This window comes from Corvus moneduloides, chromosome 28 (assembly GCF_009650955.1).
Source record: "Corvus moneduloides isolate bCorMon1 chromosome 28, bCorMon1.pri, whole genome shotgun sequence".
Taxonomy (NCBI): Eukaryota; Metazoa; Chordata; class Aves; order Passeriformes; family Corvidae; genus Corvus; species Corvus moneduloides.
The window spans coordinates 773,873-790,772 of record NC_045503.1 but is presented as its reverse complement, the minus strand read 5'-3'; the positions used below and the strand labels follow the sequence as shown (position 1 = coordinate 790,772).

Sequence of the window (16,900 nt, the reverse complement as noted above, 5' to 3'; positions counted from 1 at the left end):
GGGGCCTGGCACTTCTGCAGGCCTGGGATGTGCCCCCCAGAGCTGAGCCTCCTCTGCTGCAGCCCCCCTGCAGCTCCTCAAATGCAGCCTCCCGTATTTCCCAAAATTTTTATTTTTAGAGCAACCAAGCACACAGACACAGCCAGGCCAGCACTGCTGTGGCTCTGGGGGGCCAGAGAGCTGCTCACAAAAAGGCTCACAGCCCCAAGCTCCCGGGATGTGGGGCTGGGCAGTGCCATGTTCCCTTTGCTGCTCCAAAGGCTGTGGCTCTGGGCCGGGCTGTGCATGCAGAGTGATTCAAGGCAGCACCAGGGAAAAGCTGAGGCAGGTTCCCAGCTTGGTGCAATGGGTCCAACGGAGTTTGTTGCACCCCAACAGGCCTCTGGCCAAGCCAGGGGAAAAGAAGTGCCAACAGTGCTTCTGTCCTTAAGGCCGAGTCTGGGAGCTGCTGGGTGTCCCTCATGGGTGCCAGTGTGCACCTACACATGGGTGTGCAGGGTCAGTGCTGCCCTGGGGCTGTGCTGGCCTGAGCTCTGCACTTGAGCTGTGCTTCCAGCACCATCCCCACCTTCGGAAAGGCACCGTTGGTGAGTGTAAAAGTACAATGGTCAGTGACTGGATGGGGGGAACTTTCACATAGGGTCCCCTCTCCTACCAACAGCACCAGGCCAAGGCGAGGGACCCTGTGCAGCAGCAGGACAGGCACTGTGCAGGCACTGTGAGGTGGGGAGGGGTGATTGGAGAGTGAGAGGTGCCCAAACTGTGGCACCACAGGCCTCGATGCTGCTCAGGCTGGGTATCAGCCCCCAGCCTCCCACTGTGTCCTGAGTATAACAAAAGAGGTGCAGGCTTAGGCCCTGCTCAGGGCTCTGATGCAGGGCTGGGGCAGAAGGCAGAGCCAGTCCTGCCCCTGCAGCCCCAGGCCCGCTCCTGCCTGCCCCAAGTATGGTGGCTCAGAGGAAGAGGGGCTGCTCCTGCCCCGTCAGCAGTCGGTACGTGGAGGCCGGCATGGTCTTGATGTGGACCTAGGCAGAGAGGCACAGGTCAGAGGCCCCATCCCAGGTTGCAGGGTGCTGGTGCACAGCTCTGAGCCCAGCGGCTCCATGGGGGCCCAGCTCACCTCGCTGACTGCCTCGGTGAGGATCTGGATGATCTTCTCGTGGGGCGTGGCCACCACACTCTGCCCGTTGATCTCGATGATGCGGTGCCCCACGCGGATGCCACCCCGCTCCGCGATGCCCCCGCGCATCAGGCTGCAGATCTGGGAGCGGGGAGTGCTGTGAGAGCAGGGCTGTGCCCACAGCCCAGCCCTGCACCACCACTGCTCCAAACCCTCACAGCCCCGTAGGCTCCCGGCCGGAGCTCTGGAGTGGGGGGCACACCTCCTCCAGCCGCCGGGCACGCAGTGAGGGCAGGGATGTCCCTGTGCATTGCTGCCACCAGAGCGACGTGATGAGCTGGGGCAAAGGCAGCCCCCAGGATTTTGTCCCTCGGCTGACGAGGCTGTGGCTGCCCCACTCACCGACCCCTCCTGCTCCCCTCGGGCCTGGGCTGCAGAGACTGAGCTGCTCCCTGGGGCATCAGGAGAGACCCACACCTCCAATCCTAGGGGGAGCACCAGTCAGTGTGCGAGGTGGCTGTGCCACCCACCCACCCAGCTCCCACTGAGCCCAGGAATGCCCCTCTCTGCCTTCCCAACACAGCCATGGGAGAGCCCACGGCAGGGAGTGGCTGGGGCACTGGGGACAGTAACAACTGTCACTGGGGTCATGCCCAGAAAGCCAAGAAGAAGCCACCACCCCAAAAGCAAACAGCTACAGAGCACCAGGGAGAGGGATACAACCACTGGTGCTGCAGACAGGCTGTGAAGAGCCTTTTGCTGTGCACAGCAGAGCCCTGTGACCCCTTGGCCCAGGCAGGCACATGGAGTGTGGGAGCTGGGGGCTGCTCCCTGGACACAGCCAGCTCTGCCTGTCCCTCAGGTAGACCCTGGCCCAGTTCCCATCCCACGGGCACTCACCACACCGTTCTCAACGCAGAAGCCCAGCTGGTACTTGGAGTCAGGGCGTCGGATGACAGCTGTGGTTACAGGGGGACAGTGCACAATGTTCAGTGTCACCTCAGTCTGGTACTTCACCTCCTGGAAGGGGGGATGGGGCTTGGTCAGATTTTGGAGAGCTATTCAGACTGGTTGAGGGGCAATGCAGCCAAATTGCTCATGTGAGGGCTGAGGATTAGCAACCTGCTTTCAATGGGTAAACTGAAGCACACAAAGGGATACTGCAAATACAAATCCAGGGACAAGAACTTACAAATCCAGCCCAAGACATCCCTGCCCCTGAGGCTATGCTGCCCTTGCTTCCAGCTCCTTTCCGAGAGATAGATGATGCAACAGATTCCCTTCAGGACAGGTGCCTGCCTCCTCCTCCCCCCCCTCCTCAGGCAGGGCCACAGCAAGTACAGTCCCCAGCTTTGTCCCTGCCTTCCTCCCAAGCACTGAGCGGGACCTGTCACAGCCTGCAGGACAAGCATGACCTGCCTCCACACCTGAGGTCCCCAGGGGAATCCTGGTGTCACAGACGCTCCCAGATCATTCAGGCCAGTCCCCATCTCCCTCCTGGGGTGAGGCAGGTCACCCTGCCCCAGCTCACCCGGATGATGCTCTGGCAGGTGCCCAGGGGCAGCCCCACCAGGCTGGTCCCGTTGACCGACATGAGGCGGTCCCCAATGCTCAGCTCGCCTGACCGCTCCGCAGGGCCCCCATGCATCAGGTTGGCGATGACCACGGTGGGCAGGATGGAGCCCCAGCCCGACTCCACAATGGCAATGCCCAAGATCTCCCCCTTCTGCTTCCGGATGCAGACCTGGGGGAGGAACAGGTGGGTTACAGTTGTAACCTCCACCAGAGTTGTGAAGCACGTGTCCCAGCCCACAGCTGCGCTCACAGCTGGCTGGGATGGGGTCCGGTTTTGTAGGGAGCACCTCAGACATGGAGCGGATGACACAGAGGTGCCAGTGAGTTCCCCACACTGTACCCGCCCCCCGGAGCAGCTCTTACGTCCTTGCAGTTCTCCTGCCGGGAGAAGTGGGTCAGCTCTGCGTTGTACTGCTCCTGGTCCTCGAGGGCACGGCTATACTGGCGTGGGCTCAGCTCACTCGGGTCGATGCTGTTGGCCTCCAGGAAGCGCTGGTAGGCCACGCCAAACGCCTGCCCGATGGCCTGGGCAATGACCTGCGCCTGGGGAACAAAAGGGCTGTTCCTGCCCATGGCTCAGGGCTGGAGGCAACAGCTCCCAGTGCCCTGCAGTGCCCAGCACAGCAACCGTCCCTGGGAGCTCCAGGGCATCCTGGCTCCTTCCCTGCCTGAATGGGCCCCTGTACGGAGCCAACTCTCCCCTCCAATTTGCTCGCTGGGCCTCTGCGTGTCACAGAGATGCTCAGGCTGGGCTCCTGCCCTCTCCCTTGTGGGGAGGGAGGGGTCTCTGCTGCAGCCCCAGCCCAGAACACCCAGTTATTACACTGGGATGGGGCTCGGGTCCCAAAGGTGACCCGCCCACCCCAGGGACCCGCGTGTTGCCTCACATCAGCCGAGTGGAAGACGTGGCAGATCATCTTGTAGAGCCGCTTCTCCTCTGCCACCTCCGAGCGCCGCGGCAGCTTCCGGCGTGCCATGAGCACCACAAGGGAGCCGATGTCGGCAATGTAGGAGATGGTCTGAAGGGAGTGATCCATCATGGCCTCCTGGCAAGGGGGACACAGGCCAAGAGTTCAGCCCCCTCTGGGCCGTCAGATCATGTGGGCAGCTGTGAGACTGCTGGCACGGCAAGCAGGAAGGGTTTGGCAGCGGTGCTGGGATGTGGCACAGCTGCCTGGCACATACTGGGCAGAAACCATGTCTGTGCCAAAAGGTACAAACAACTCCTTCATCAAGGACTCATTTGTGTTCCTGGGTGCTGCCAGGGAACAGGACAGCTCTTCCCTCTTGCTGTAATGCAGAAACTAATCCTGAGGCAAAGAGCTCCCCAGATTTCAAACCTGGGTTCCCCAGAGCTTGGTCTGGGATCCCAGCAGCTCCACGGGGCGCAGGTTGCTTGGGAAGCCTTGTGCAGCCACAGAGAGACAAGGACATGACACAGGATGGCTATGGAGTGACACGTCCTCTCCCAGACGTGTGTCCTCATCCATAGGCCATCCCTGGGCAAGACCCTGCTGGTGTGGGAGCAAAGCTGAGATCCTAAGACCAAACAGGAATGCTGAAGCAGCCACAGGGCCACGTGGGGTACTGCTGTTCCTGCTCACCTGAGTATCAGCAGTGAGCACCTTGATCCTCTGTGTGGAGACAAACAGATCCACCTCTGTCATGGGCTGGGACTCCCCCTCGGGTGCCTGCAGAACGATGGAGAGGTCACAGGACCCTGCTGGGACCCAGCCCCACAGCCAGGTGCCCCTGGGTAAATTCTGAGCGCTGCCCCACAGCCACAGGGGGCCAGGCTCAGGGCAGCCAGGCCCTCCCTCCCTCCTGCACCTTGATCCTGTCCACCGCCTCCTGGGCCTGCGCCATGCGGACGCTGGTCGGGGGGTTCCTCTCCGAGGCCAGCTGCGTGGAGCCCAGGTACTTGGCCCCAAAAATCACACCATCCAGCAGGTCCTCTGGGTCACAAGGGCCTGGAACTGAGGCATTGGGAGGGATTGAGCAGGGGCTGCTCCTCAGCCTCTGAAACTGGGGGTACCAACTCCTGCTGCCTGTTAGCTGCATTCCTACGCAAGATGAAGCAGCTCAGTACTTGGTACATGGGCACCTGGCATCACCAGGGGACCAGGCCTGCTTCCCCCTTCCCTTGAGAACACATGGCATCCCTTTCCCCCAAGTATACCCCCTCCCTGATCCCTGACGCACCTCCATTTCCTCAACAAAGGCTCAAACAAGCCACCTGGAGCCTGGTGCACCCACTCTGGATGGGTGCAGAGCTGGCTGTTCCCTCCCCGACTGGCATCCCCGACCGGCATCCCCGACCACCCCCATACAGGGTCAGACCAGGTGGGTCAAGACTCCTGGGTGCTCTTGCTGCTTGAGCACAGAAGCAACTCACCCGCTTTGAAGGCTGGGCAGGATGATGGGGATTCCCTGTTCTGCAAAGCAATGAGAGGGCAAGTGAGGCTGTGGCTGGGACCTCAGGGATTCAGCCTGCCTGGCCCTGGAGCAGTGGGACAGCAAGGGCAGAGCATCGCTGGGAATGGGGAAAATGGCACAGGGTCCCAGGGCTGGACAGGGAGGAGCAGAGTCATATGCCTGTGGGTGTGATAGTGCAGGGTCCTGGGGCTGGAGGGGAGGATGGCAAAGATCCCAGGACCAGAGGGGCTGTTCAGACCCACCAGCCTCTGCCCCAGGGCACCCATGAATCAGCCAGCCAGGCAAGCATGCATTCAGAGCCAAAGTTGGTACCGAGGGTCTTGTCTGGGCAATCTCGCAGTGCGAGGCCCTGTAAGACCTGAGGAAAGTCATCCCTGGCTCTCCTTTGCCCCCATCCCAGATCCCAGGAGGGAGCAGAGCCAAGTGGCATGTCCTGGCTCCTGCTGCCCCATCGCAGCCCAGGGCACGGTGCACTCACGGTCACAGCGCCCTGAGGTGGCTGCTCTGTCCCGGAGGCCAGAGCAGAAGGCAGCGCTGCCCACGCCGGCTCCGGGGAACCTTCCCGAGCACCCTCGCCGGCAGAATCGTCCTCGCAAAGCCCCTCTCCATAACACCAGCTGCCAGAAGGTTCTTCCTCCGAGCTCTCTGGCCTCCCCAGCCCTTCAGGCTTCTCCACAGTGGCTGGTTCCTCCTGAGCCTGCAGCATCTCCAGGTTGGTCCCAGCAAGGACATCGGAGTGGGCCAAGGGGGTCTCGGCACCAGCCTCGGGCAGCCCCCCCTCGTAGCACAGGAGGCTCAGCAAGTCCTCCCGGTCAGCCTCGGCGAAGAGCAGCCCGTGGCAGGGCCGGTCGCAGGCGGAGTGCTGGGGGCAGCAGGGACGCATCGCCAGGCCCCGGCCCGTGGCCACGTGCAGCGGGCACGGCCGGCACCTGCCCGGGCACTGCCCGCGGCCCCGCCGGGCACCGGCGCCCGAAGGGGATGGCGAGCCCTGCTCTGGGGCGGACGAGCGGTCGCGGAGGTTGGCGTCGAGGGTCTCGAGCTGAGCCAGCAGCCCCTGGATCTCCGAGGGTTCGTCCTCCACATCCTCGGCCCACTCGGCACTGCCCGGGCGGGCGCGGGGCTCGGGGATCTCATCCAGCTCCATACCCGCGGGGTCGGCACTGCTGGGGCTCCGGGGGTGCCCCGTGCCCCGAGGGGCGCTCCCGGCGCTGGGCTCCCAGCGGGCAGAGCCCTGCAGCACCGCGGGCACCGCCTCCGCTTCCATCGCTCTTCCTGAGCCCCGGCACAGCTCGGTCCGTCCGCCCGTGCCTCCCGCGAGCTCCGGGGCTGCGGCGGGCCCCGAGCCGGGCCCCGGCCCCTCCGGCCCGGAGCCGCTGCCGGCCTGCGGGGCGGTGCGGGAGGGCTCCTCCGGCCGCCCGCCTCCCGCACGGCGCCCAGGGGCGTCCGGCCCGTCCTCCGTGTCCATGGCCCGCGGCTCCGCGGTCTCATCGATGCCGCCGCCGGGGGCGGGGAGCGCGACCGCCTGGAAGTCCATGGTGATGCCGCTCTCCATGGGGCCGGCGGCCCGGGAGGGGCCCGGGCCGGGCGGACTCAGTCGCTACCGACGCCACCGGCCCGGGACGGGACGGGACGGGACGGGACGGGACGGGACGGTCCCGCCGCCGTTTCCGTTCGCCCCGCGCAGGCGCGGCCGCGGCCCCGCCCCGGTCCCGCCGTGCCCCGCGCCCATGGCCGCCCGGGGGCTGCTGCGGGCGGTGGGAGATGCGTTCCGCGCCTCGGCCCGCGGCTACGCCAAGAAACCCGGTGAGACCCGCACGGGCACCGGCCCCGGCCGGCGCTCCCCGGCCCCGTGCCCCCTCGTCCCCCCGTGCCCCGGTCCCGCGCTCCTCGGCCCTGGAACCGGCCCTGCCCTGCCCGCGCTCCTGGCCCCGTGTCCCGGTCCCCGGCCTCGGCCCCGCGCCCTCCCGGTGGTGCCGCCGCCCCAGCTCCGTTCCTCGTAGCCCCCACTCCCACCCGGCCCCGGCCCCGGCCCCGGCCCCGCGGTGCCCTTGCCATCGAGTCCCCAGCCCTTCCCCTGTGCGCGTCCTTGCCCTCCCGCATGTCCCCTGCCTTGACCCTGCTGTTTTCACCACAGCCGCCAAGGCTAAAGGCAAGGGTGTGCCGAAGGAGATGTTGAAGGGGCCGGAGGTGTGCACGGACCCCACCATGCTCGCCACCCACGCTATGGGGGTCAACTACTTCAAGGAGGGTCCGGAGGTGGCCCTGAAGCCCGACTCCGAGTACCCCGACTGGTACGTGCTGCCCCACTCCCCTCTGTGTCCCAACAGAGGTACCATCCCAGGGGCACAGAGCTGTGTAACAGGGATGGGGAAGTGCCCTGGGAGGAGGCAGACTGCCCCTCTGAGACCCAGACACCTTCATCAGGGTCAAGAGAGAGGCGTGGGTGCACTGAGGACGTGGGGGTGAGGGATCTGCACATCCTGGTCACTCACGTCCATTGCTCTGTCCCGTGGTTGTCCCTTTGTCCTCCTTCCCGCAGCCTCACATCCTCTGCATTCACCCCCAGGCTCTTTAAGATCCACCTTGGGCCCCCCAAGAAGCTGGAGGAGCTGGACCCCGACTCGCTTGAGTATTGGAGACGCCTGCGGAAGTACAACACATGGCAGCGCAACAGGTTGAAGAAGGGCAAGAAGCTGTAGGTGCTGCTGAGTTTGGGGCTTCCCCATGTGCCAGCACTGGGACCTGCCCAGGCTTTTGGTCTCTTCTCTTTGCTGTAAATAAGAAATAAATCTCTGGTGAGGCTGATATCTGTTATAAAGGCTGTGACAAACCAGATCCTTTGCAAGCTTGGTGCAGGTCCCATCCATGCCAAAGGCTAAGGCAACACAGGCCACAAGGTCTCTCTGTTTGTTAAGACAGAAGCTCAGGTTTTGGGTCGTAGAGGGAGCCCACACTGCACATGAGTCCTGCTCCCTGCTCCATCACCGGCTGTGCCACAGCAGCTGGGGCTGAGGGCTCCGTGGACACGTGGGGTGGGGGAATGACCCACCCGTGTCACTGCATCCCTGGCCGGTGGATCTCGGGGCCTGAGCAGCCTGTGCTCCCGGGAGTGGAAGGATCTGGGCCAGGCTTTGGCAGTGCTGTGGGGAGCAAGCAAAGTGGGGGAGGGGACATGGTGGCCCTTTGCAGTGCCACCTTGACACCATGTTCCTCCTCCAGCAGCAGGAGCAGTGGTGCTGGCATGCCAGGGTTTGGCTGGGCTGGATGGTGAAGGCAAGGTCTTCCCCACAGCAATGGGGGTCTTACTGCCCCATCCCTGATTCTCCTTGGGCTGCTTCAGCCTGGCAAAGCCCGGCAGCTTCCGCTAGCCTTGATTCTGTCTGCATGTTGGGCACACCAGAGAGGTGCCTCTGTCACCTCAGTTCACCTCCACTCTGGACTCGCTGCCCTGCAGCTCCTTCTGGGCTTGAGTTGGGCTCTGGAGAAAAGAGGTGCATGTGGGTTCCTGTAGTGAGGAAAGGACAGTGGAGCCTCTGCCAGGCCCAGCGGTGTCCCCGGTGCTGTGTGCCCTGTGACAGGGCTGAGCCGTGCCCAGCTCCCCTGGGGCTGTGGGCGGGGGGTGGCAGCTCTGCGCCCATGTGCTGCACAACAGGAAGGAAGGCAGAGGGAAGCAGAAGTGCTGTGCTGCAGCACGGGGGCCTCGGGGAGATTTTGGACTCAACCTTCATTTCCTCTGTGTGGGGCTCAGCGCACATTCTCGCAGCCGATGGGGCTCGGCCGTATCCCGCGGTGAGCACCCATCCCTGCCGGGCCTGCAGCTCACCCTCCCCTTGCCACCCCCAGTGTGTCCAGACCCCAAATCCAGCAGCAGGTGAGCAGACGGAGCACCTGGATCCCTGTCCTTGGTCTTGGAGCCCCCTGCTTGGGTGAGTGTCACCCAGCTGCTCTGGGCAGCTCAGTCCTGAGGACAAGGGCCCTTCTGGGGTGGGTTGTTGGGAAGGGACCTGAGGGGAGGAGGAGGGAGCTGCCCCTATCCAGGTGGTTCATGTCACATGGAAACCTTTCCCAGGATTCAGGGCAAGCTGAGTTGGGTCCCAGTCCCAAGACCCCCATGTACCCTCTGCCCTATAGGCCCCTCGTGGTGGCTCCAGAGCCACCACCCAGAGGCCTGGTGACAGCAAGGGGGCTGCTGCTGCCCCACTGGGGCCTCTGTCAGAAGGAGAGGGGTACTGGGGCCCCATTCTCTGTGTCACCTGACAGGACAAAGAAGGTGACGGGGGCCATCCCCTCTTTCTAGTTCCGTGGACCCCCATTCCATGAAGGTCCCTTTCCTGTGGCTGGGCTAAAGTACCGTGGCTCCTTGCCCAAGGCTGGGGGAATGAGCAGGGTCCCCTGTGCCACCCAGCTCCAAGTGGGACTGTGTGTCATTCCTGGCTGGCTGCTGGTGGCCAGATCCAGCAGCACTGCCCAGCCAGATCCCAGCACCTCCTCAGGCTCCTGCCGGGAGCTGTCCTGACACCAGTGATCCCACTGCTCTCCCCCCTAAGCCACCCTGTGCCCAGAGGGGTCCGGTGGGACAAGGGTGCCTGTCACCCCGTGACCCACTGACAGCTTGTCCCCTCGGCGTCCCCAGGAGGGATGGGGGACTGGAGCATGCCCATCGGCTCGCTGGGCGAGGAAGTGGTGGCCCGGCTGTGTGAGCTGCTGGATAACGCCGGCCGGGGCTGGCGCAAGCTGGCCGAGCTGGCCGGGGCCGAGAAACGCTTCAAGTGCAGGTAGGGCTGGGGGAGCACTGCCGGGGGCTGTCCTCGGCCGGGTCACAAGCGCACGTGGGCCCAGCTCTGCCGCGGGCCGAGCGAGGGGCGCTCGGGGCGGTTCCTCCCCGGGCCGGGCACCGCCGAGGCCCCTGGCCGGGCTCCCACCCGCCCCGAGGGACGGGGCTGTGGCTCTGACGGCTGCGGGCGCTTGCAGCGCGGAGGAGCTGGAGATGTGCTCGCTGAAGGTGCTGGAGCCCCGCGGCAGCCCCACACAGTGCCTGCTGCAGCTCCTGGCCGAGCGCGACTGCACCCTCAGGTACCTGCTGGGCTGCCTGGAGCGCATGGGGCACGAACAGGCCTGCCGGGTCCTCAGCTCCGCCGGTACGGACGGGCAGCGGGAACCGGGGGGCTGGAGGGGAGCACCAGGGGGCAGGGGCTCAGCAGGAGGAAATGGGGATGGGGGTGAAGAACAGCAGTTCCTGATGGGGGTCTTGCTCTGGTAGTGAGGTCCTGGGCAGGCAGGGTGGAGTTGGATGGATGCAACAGGATGAGATAGGATGGGATGTGGTCTGATCGGATGGGACAGGACAGATTTGGACAGCATGGGATGGGATGGGATGGGATGGGATGGGATAGGATAGGATAGGATAGGATAGGATAGAGCAGAGTGGGAAGGGATAAACTGAAGCAAGATGAGATGGGTAGATGGGATAGCAATGAATATACCAATGGGACAAAGTAGGATGAGATGACTGGGACAGGACAGAGGTGTGGGATGGGATAAGATGGGCTGGGTTGGGAGAGGAGAATCTGTTGTAGGTGGGGATGGGGCAGGATGGGATGGGGTGATGCAGGACAGGGGACTCAGTCCAGGCTGGTCTCTCCTCTCCTGCAGTCCAGGACATGATCCGCATCACGGTGCAGCCCGAGTCACAGGTGGTGGCAGAGGGGACACAGGTGTCCCTGACCTGCTGCGCGACTGGCCCGCCGGGGCTCACGTACCAATGGTTCTGTGGGAGGCAGGAGGTGAGGTCCCACTGTGCCACACTGAGCAGGGCCCCCACACCCTGTCCATGGCGAGGGCACCTGCACGAGTAAGAGGGAGCCCATGACTCCTTGACCTCCTCCCCTCTCATAGGTGCCTGGAGCCACATCCCCAGAGCTGCTGATCAACACGGCCACCCTGGCAGGCCAGCCCGAGTGGTACATCTGCCGGGTGAACTGCGGGGCCACCTTCACCTTCTCCAGGTGGGCTCACGTCCAGGTGGAGAAGAGCAGCAGCCCCAGCTCAGGTGGGTCTCGAGATCTGTGTCCCTGGGCTGGCTGCCATGGGGCACCACTTGCCCCACTGGGATTGGGACATCTCCTGCAGGGCACCTCTCACCCCATCAGGACAGTGGTGGGTCCTGAGTGGTATCATTTGCCATGTAATGCCCTGGCTCAGCTGCGAAGGTCTCTGGGCTTGCTGGTGTGATGGTGCCCACAGAGGAGCCACATGCCCCGTGTCCTCCTCACACTTGCTGCCTCATGCCAGCCATGGGTGCCAGGACCTGTGGGGGAAGAACCTGGGGCCTGGCGCAGCTCTGCAGAGTGCTGCCATGGCTGGGTGCCTAATTTGCCACCCTGTCCCTTCCCCAGCCAGTGGCTACTGCCTGACCATGGCAGGGCTGCAGATCCTGCAGCAGCCGCGGCCGTGCCGGCTGGCCGAGGGGGACACGCTGGCACTGGAGTGCAGAGCCATTGGCAACCCCCCACCCCAGTACCAGTGGTTCAGGAACCGGCGCCCCGTGGAAGGGGCACAGGCACCCCAGCTCCAGGTATGAAACTTCGGCATGGCACAACATGGCATAGCATGGCACAGTGTGGCACAGTGCAGCATCATCTGGCACCCTGCCCCAGCCTCCTGCTCTGTCCTGCTGGCAGGTGAAGCTGGTGACAACGGCCGAGCGGGGCAGCTACTCCTGCCGTGTGTTCAACCTCTTCCACGAGGTGTGGAGCCAGGAGGTGGACGTGGAGATCGGTGAGGGCCCCAGACAAACCTCTGTGACCCCCCACCTGCTCTGTTCCCAGTAAAGCCCTCATGGCTGCTCCACAGTTCTGGGGGCACTGCAGCCCATGCCGGGAGGTGATGCCATGCATGGGGTCCCTGACATCCCCTCTGCCACAGGCCCGCGTCTCTTCACCTCTGGAGGCTCCTGGCCGGAGGGGGATGGAGGTAGGTGGGGGCAGAGCAGACAGGTCTGTGCTGCTCTGCCCTCTGTGCTCCCCTGGCACTGGAGGGCCATGGCACAGCATTTCTCTCTTCCCAGGCTCCCTAGAGCATGGCAGCCCTGGACAGCTGTACGGTAAGAGCCTGCCCAGGAGGGGCTGGTGGCCCTGGGGGGCTCTGACTGTCACCACTGTCACCACTGTCACCCCATAAGGCTTTACTTGGCCAGGACGCTTTGGGTGCAGCATACTGGGAGAGTGAAACAGCAGCCCAACCCCAACCTGAATTAGGAGAGCAGATCAGCACCCTAACCCTCAACCCAAATCCCCAGCCCTAATCCTTAACCGTAACCTGAGGGTTTGGGGATCAGCAAGGCAGGGATGCCACAGGGTACCTTGGTACCCAGGGACAGTGATGCTGGCCAGAGTTGGGTGTCACCTCTGTGGGCTGTGGGTAACATGGAGAGCAGGAGTGTCCCACTCCATAACAACACCTCTCTCTCCCATCCCTGCAGCCACGGACAAAGTGGCGCTGCTGATCGGCAACATGCACTACCTGCACCACAAGCAGCTGCAGGCGCCCATAGTGGATGTTCACGCCCTCGGTGCCCTCCTCCGCCAGCTCGACTTCAAGGTGGTGTCACTGCTGGACCTGCGCAAGGCCGAGATGCAGATGGCCGTCGATGAGTTCCTCCTCCTCCTTGACAAGGGCGTCTACGGTGCGACAACACCCACCAGGGCGGCTCCAGCCCAGGGGGAACTGGGTGGTTTTATGCTGGTGGAGTCTTGGGGTGCAGCCAGGCAAGGAGCAGGTGCTGGCAGGTCAGGGGATGCCACCATGTCACCACCATGTAACCTGCCCTCTGTTCCCCCAGCAGGTTTGCTCTACTATGCTGGGCATGGCTATGAAAATTTTGGCAACAGCTTCATGGTGCCCATTGACGCACCCAGCGCCTACACGTCCGAGCACTGCCTGTGCGTGCAGCGGGTGCTGCGGGAGATGCAGCAGCGCCGCACCGGCCTCAACATCTTCCTGCTTGACATGTGCCGCAAGAGGTGACCCGGCCCTGCCACCCACCTCGGGACAAGCTGTCACTCGGGGAGGGCCCAGCACAGGGACCTGTGGGTGGTGGCTCCCGGGGGAGGGTAGTGGAGCACCCCCAGGGTCCCATCTAAACCCACTGTCTGTGTCTAAATGCCCCAAAACTTCACTGCCCCTGTGAGCTAGCAAATGCTGTAATGGGTGGGCAGAAGAGCACAGAGCAGCCCTCCAGGTCTGCTTTGGGGTGGGTTTTGGGGGAGGACAGGTTCTCACTCTGTCCAGCTTCTCTTCTCTTGCAGGAACCTCAACGACGACGTCATCCCGCAGGTTGGGGTGCTGGAGGTCACGGCCAACATCGTCTTTGGCTATGCCACGTGGGTTCCCTCCCACCATCCCCTGGCACAGGCAGTGGGGCTGAGTCTCCCTGCCTGGCTCAGGGCAGGGGCTCAGACCCCCACGCCTGCATCCTTCCACCCTCGATGCTGGAGGGGTTGGGCAAGCAGCAGCCCCCAGTCCCTCACAAGGCAGGGAGGTGCCCATGGCACTGCTTGGGTTTGGGCAGCACCTGCTGGCATGAAGCCCCAAGACTCCTCCAGAACACAGGGGTTTGGGCTGGTGATGCTTTAAAGCATCCAGGATCTGGCCATGCTCTCACCTGTCCCCAGCATGGTGGCCAGATGGTGTGATGGGAACAGGAAGAGCTCTGGGCACTCAACTCTGGCTTCCTTAGGGCTGTCATCCTGTTGGGGGCCAATTCCCAGGGTGTGCCAGACCCCATGACAGATCCAAACACTGTCCCTGCAGGTGCGCGGATGCCGAAGCCTATGAGCTGAGCCAGGGTGAGCTCTCCAACGGCATCTTCGTCACCTTCCTCAAGCGCTGGCTGATGGAGGATGAGAAGATCACGGTGCTGCTGGACAAGGTGGCCGAGGGTGAGTGAGGAGCAGTGGGGAACAGTGACCCCCCTGGTGGCCCCCGCCGACCCCCTGTGCCCCCACAGACATGGGCACTCTGGAGATCACGCGGGGACGGCAGGCACTGGAGCTTCGCAGCAACCTCTCAGATAGACGGGCTCTGACAGACCCCATCTGCCCCCCGGGCCAGGATGAGTCCTCTGCCAGGAACCTGCAGTGGGCCAAGGCTCACGGTGAGTCATGGCCACCCTGTCCCAAGCTGGCATCTAGAGGGGGGACAGCCCAAGGAGCAGAGAGAGGCTGCGAACATCTGCTGGGTTCCTCCCACCTGGAGGAGAAACTGTTGGCACAGAGCCACCAGCCTGGAGACAGGAGCACGTTGGCACCTGTGCTCCGGGGTGACCCCGCGGCCACCTCACCTGTGGGTACAGCTCCAGCCCTGAGCCCCTGCAGGTCCCAGCCCTGTGCTCCCTGTCCCCTCCCCAGTCCTGCCAGAGAGCCGGCACCTTCGCTTCGACTGCGGTGTCAGCGTCCAGCTGGGCTTCGCCGCCGAGTTCTCCAACATCATGATCATCTACACGCGTGTGGTGGCTGCCCCCAAGGACATCACCAACTGTGAGGCCCGGCTCATGGATATTCCTGAGGTGGGAGCAGCTGCTGAAGTCCCCACTAGGGCAACGCTGAGGAACTGGGGGGGAAACTGTGGTGGTTTTCACATGGATGCCATCCATGGCAGGAGCTGGATGTGGACCTCAAGTGCACCAACAAGGAGAGCCCAGAGGAGGTGGGCAGCCCGCTGGCACCTGTCTGGAGCCTCGGCTGCCCCTCCTGCTGCCTCTACAGCCGGATCTGTGGCTTGCAGAAGCTGCAGGTAAGAGCCATGGTGGGCAGGGGCTGGTGTTGGGGGCACAGCGTGACCATGGCTGCACCAGGACAGGAGCCCATGGTGCTGGTGTCCCCCGCAGCAGGAGCTGGCCTTCACCATCTGCCTGCAGTATCGCTACCAGGGCATGGACGACTTTGTGGAGGAGCGGCAGCGGGTGAACGTGGGGCGGCCGCTCATCGCCAAGCTCAACCTGCAGCGGGCGGCCTCCCCCTCGCCGCCCCACAGCCCCCTCTTCTCCTCTCCCCCCAGGAGCTGGGGGGTGGTGGGGAGCCCGTGGGTCAACACCCCTGAGGAGAACCTGAGCCCCGAGGGCCCCAGCTCCCACACCCTGTAGAGGGACAGTGTGGCCCCCTCCCCCATCACTGCAGTGCCCTGGCACCATGTCTGTCTGTCCTGCCGGGGGCCAGGGGATGGAGGGGGTGGAGGTGATGTGCACAGAGGCTGAGCTCCATCCTGGCCTGTGCCAAGGACTGTTGGCCCCAGCCACACGTCCTCTGGCATGGCCGTGCCACCCCCACATCCCCCGGCAGTGCCAGTCCCACGTCCCTGGGCAGTGCCAGCCCCACATGCCAGGCCACCGCCGGGCAGTGCCAGGGGCAGAGTGCCCAGAGACCACGGCTGAGCGGGCTCGAGGTGTCGTGCCGGGGCAGGGCTAGGTTCGTTCAGGCCCGGGAGAAATAGAGAGAAATAAACAGCTTAGGGGGCAAATCCCGCGGGAGGAGATTAGAGGGGGTGGGAGCGGGAGGGCTCCTGTTCGGCCACGAGGGGGTGGGAGCACCCCCCGGTGCCCCCCCGCTCCCAGTAGCATCCACTCTTCACAGTACAACCCCAGCAACCGGCCCCATCTGGGCAGTGAACGATTTCAGGACAGGACTGGGATCTAAGGGGAAAAAAATGATTTTTTTGCTTGGATTTTTCCCACACAAACCCCCGCATGCTGGGGCAGTCTCCAGTGGGTATCCACCGGGGAGAGCACCAATAAAGCGGTCCGGCTCGGCGCCCTCCCTGCGTTTAAATGGCATTTTTGGGGTCAGAAATCTTGCCCGTTCCCGCAGGAGGTGCAGCGCACCCACGGGAGGGAAGGGAGGTACCAAGTGAGGGAACCCCGACATTCCCCGTGCCACCCCATGGAAAACAGCTCGTTTCCATAATTCACACAACCCCCAGCCCCAAGGACCCGGGGAGACGCATCCTCCTCGCGGGGCCCCTCCGCGCTCTCGGGCGGCGGTTGCGGGGCCGGGCTGGGGGAGCACCCTCGCCCCAATTAGGCTCCGATCAAACGAGCCGGGGGTGCGGCGCTGCCGCTCCCGCGCCAGCCGGCCTTTGTTGGCGCTCGGGAGGCCGAGGGGTGCCCCGGGCTGGCGCCAGCCTCGGCAATTATGTCATGTGAAAAGCGCAGCCCCCATTGAGCGCGTCCCGTCCCCCGGATCAAACCCCATTACTTCCGCAGCCGTTGCTTCATTATCTGCCGGCCGGAGCTCGCCTCGGCCGGGGCGCTTCACCCCATTAGCTGGGCCGGGGAGCCGGGGAGCATCGATTATGCGTTTAATGGGCTGTTAAAGGTTTAATTGTCGCTAACGAAACAGACGAGCAGCAGCAGCCGGGGGACGGGGCACAAGGAGAAGGGTCTCGCCGGGGTCAGTGCCTCGCCTGGCCCCCTGGCATCCCGGCCAGACCCGCCCGACCGCGGGGGTCTGGGGACGTCAGGGTCCGCCCCCGGGGGGTTCGGATCGGGGTGAGACCCCGGGCTGGGGGGGCTGCGGGCGCGGGTGCTGGCACTGAGCGGGATCTGGGCCGGGGGGACGCGGTGGGGATGGGGCTGCCCCAGCACAGCCCCGGCTGGGGGCTGTTGTCAGGTCCGAAGTGGAAAGATTTTCTGGGGAAACATCTTGTTTTGGTGGGGGGAAGGTTGTCCCTCGTCTGGCTCCTCCAGGGACTGGGGCACCCCAGGAACCTAGGACA

General features: G+C 64.1%; 2 protein-coding genes across 14 annotated transcripts; one reads left to right on the top strand and one right to left on the bottom strand.

The window, feature by feature from the left end:
* Positions 1-93: 93 nt before the first annotated feature.
* APBA3 (amyloid beta precursor protein binding family A member 3) lies at positions 94-6,795 on the bottom strand. 3 transcript variants are annotated; one of them, XM_032092872.1, is made up of 10 exons: positions 5,610-6,792; positions 5,091-5,130; positions 4,526-4,671; positions 4,300-4,386; positions 3,583-3,741; positions 3,059-3,238; positions 2,652-2,864; positions 2,021-2,140; positions 1,121-1,277; positions 94-1,025 (listed from the first exon to the last, which is right to left on the bottom strand). In XM_032092872.1, exons 1-10 carry the CDS (start codon positions 6,681-6,683, stop codon positions 862-864), a joined length of 2,340 nt encoding a protein of 779 aa, XP_031948763.1. In that variant the 5' UTR covers positions 6,684-6,792; the 3' UTR covers positions 94-861. The 3 variants fall into 3 exon arrangements, with proteins under 3 accessions (XP_031948763.1, XP_031948764.1, XP_031948765.1); XM_032092873.1 differs by having other exon boundaries at positions 1,121-1,261; XM_032092874.1 differs by lacking the exons at positions 94-1,025; positions 1,121-1,277 and adding an exon at positions 1,285-1,605 and having other exon boundaries at positions 5,610-6,795.
* Positions 6,796-8,788: 1,993 nt separating this feature from the next.
* Positions 8,789-16,385, top strand: LOC116436019 (mucosa-associated lymphoid tissue lymphoma translocation protein 1-like). Of its 11 annotated transcripts, none has more exons than XM_032092864.1 (17): positions 8,791-9,002; positions 9,765-9,906; positions 10,103-10,269; positions 10,784-10,914; positions 11,027-11,180; positions 11,527-11,705; positions 11,788-11,908; positions 11,984-12,103; positions 12,198-12,233; positions 12,612-12,815; positions 12,975-13,152; positions 13,438-13,512; positions 13,943-14,070; positions 14,139-14,285; positions 14,539-14,696; positions 14,789-14,923; positions 15,018-16,385. In XM_032092864.1, exons 2-17 carry the CDS (start codon positions 9,770-9,772, stop codon positions 15,270-15,272), a joined length of 2,325 nt encoding a protein of 774 aa, XP_031948755.1. In that variant the 5' UTR covers positions 8,791-9,002; positions 9,765-9,769; the 3' UTR covers positions 15,273-16,385. The 11 variants fall into 11 exon arrangements, with proteins under 11 accessions (XP_031948750.1, XP_031948752.1, XP_031948749.1 ...); XM_032092863.1 differs by having other exon boundaries at positions 12,972-13,152; XM_032092869.1 differs by having other exon boundaries at positions 8,814-9,002; positions 11,812-11,908; positions 12,056-12,103.
* Positions 16,386-16,900: the final 515 nt, after the last annotated feature.

Coding starts and splice junctions, on each gene's coding strand:
- APBA3 (XM_032092872.1), bottom strand. CDS start 6,683: ATGGAGAGCGGCATCACCATGGACTTCCAGGCGGTCGCGCTCCCCGCC. Junction 4,387..4,525: donor AGGCGGTGGACAGGATCAAG/GTGCAGGAGGGA, acceptor ATCGTTCTGCAG/GCACCCGAGGGGGAGTCCCA. Junction 1,026..1,120: donor TCACCGAGGCAGTCAGCGAG/GTGAGCTGGGCC, acceptor CTCTCTGCCTAG/GTCCACATCAAGACCATGCC.
- LOC116436019 (XM_032092858.1), top strand. CDS start 9,770: ATGGGGGACTGGAGCATGCCCATCGGCTCGCTGGGCGAGGAAGTGGTG. Junction 10,915..11,026: donor GGTTCTGTGGGAGGCAGGAG/GTGAGGTCCCAC, acceptor CCCCTCTCATAG/GTGCCTGGAGCCACATCCCC. Junction 13,153..13,437: donor CTTGACATGTGCCGCAAGAG/GTGACCCGGCCC, acceptor CTTCTCTTGCAG/GAACCTCAACGACGACGTCA.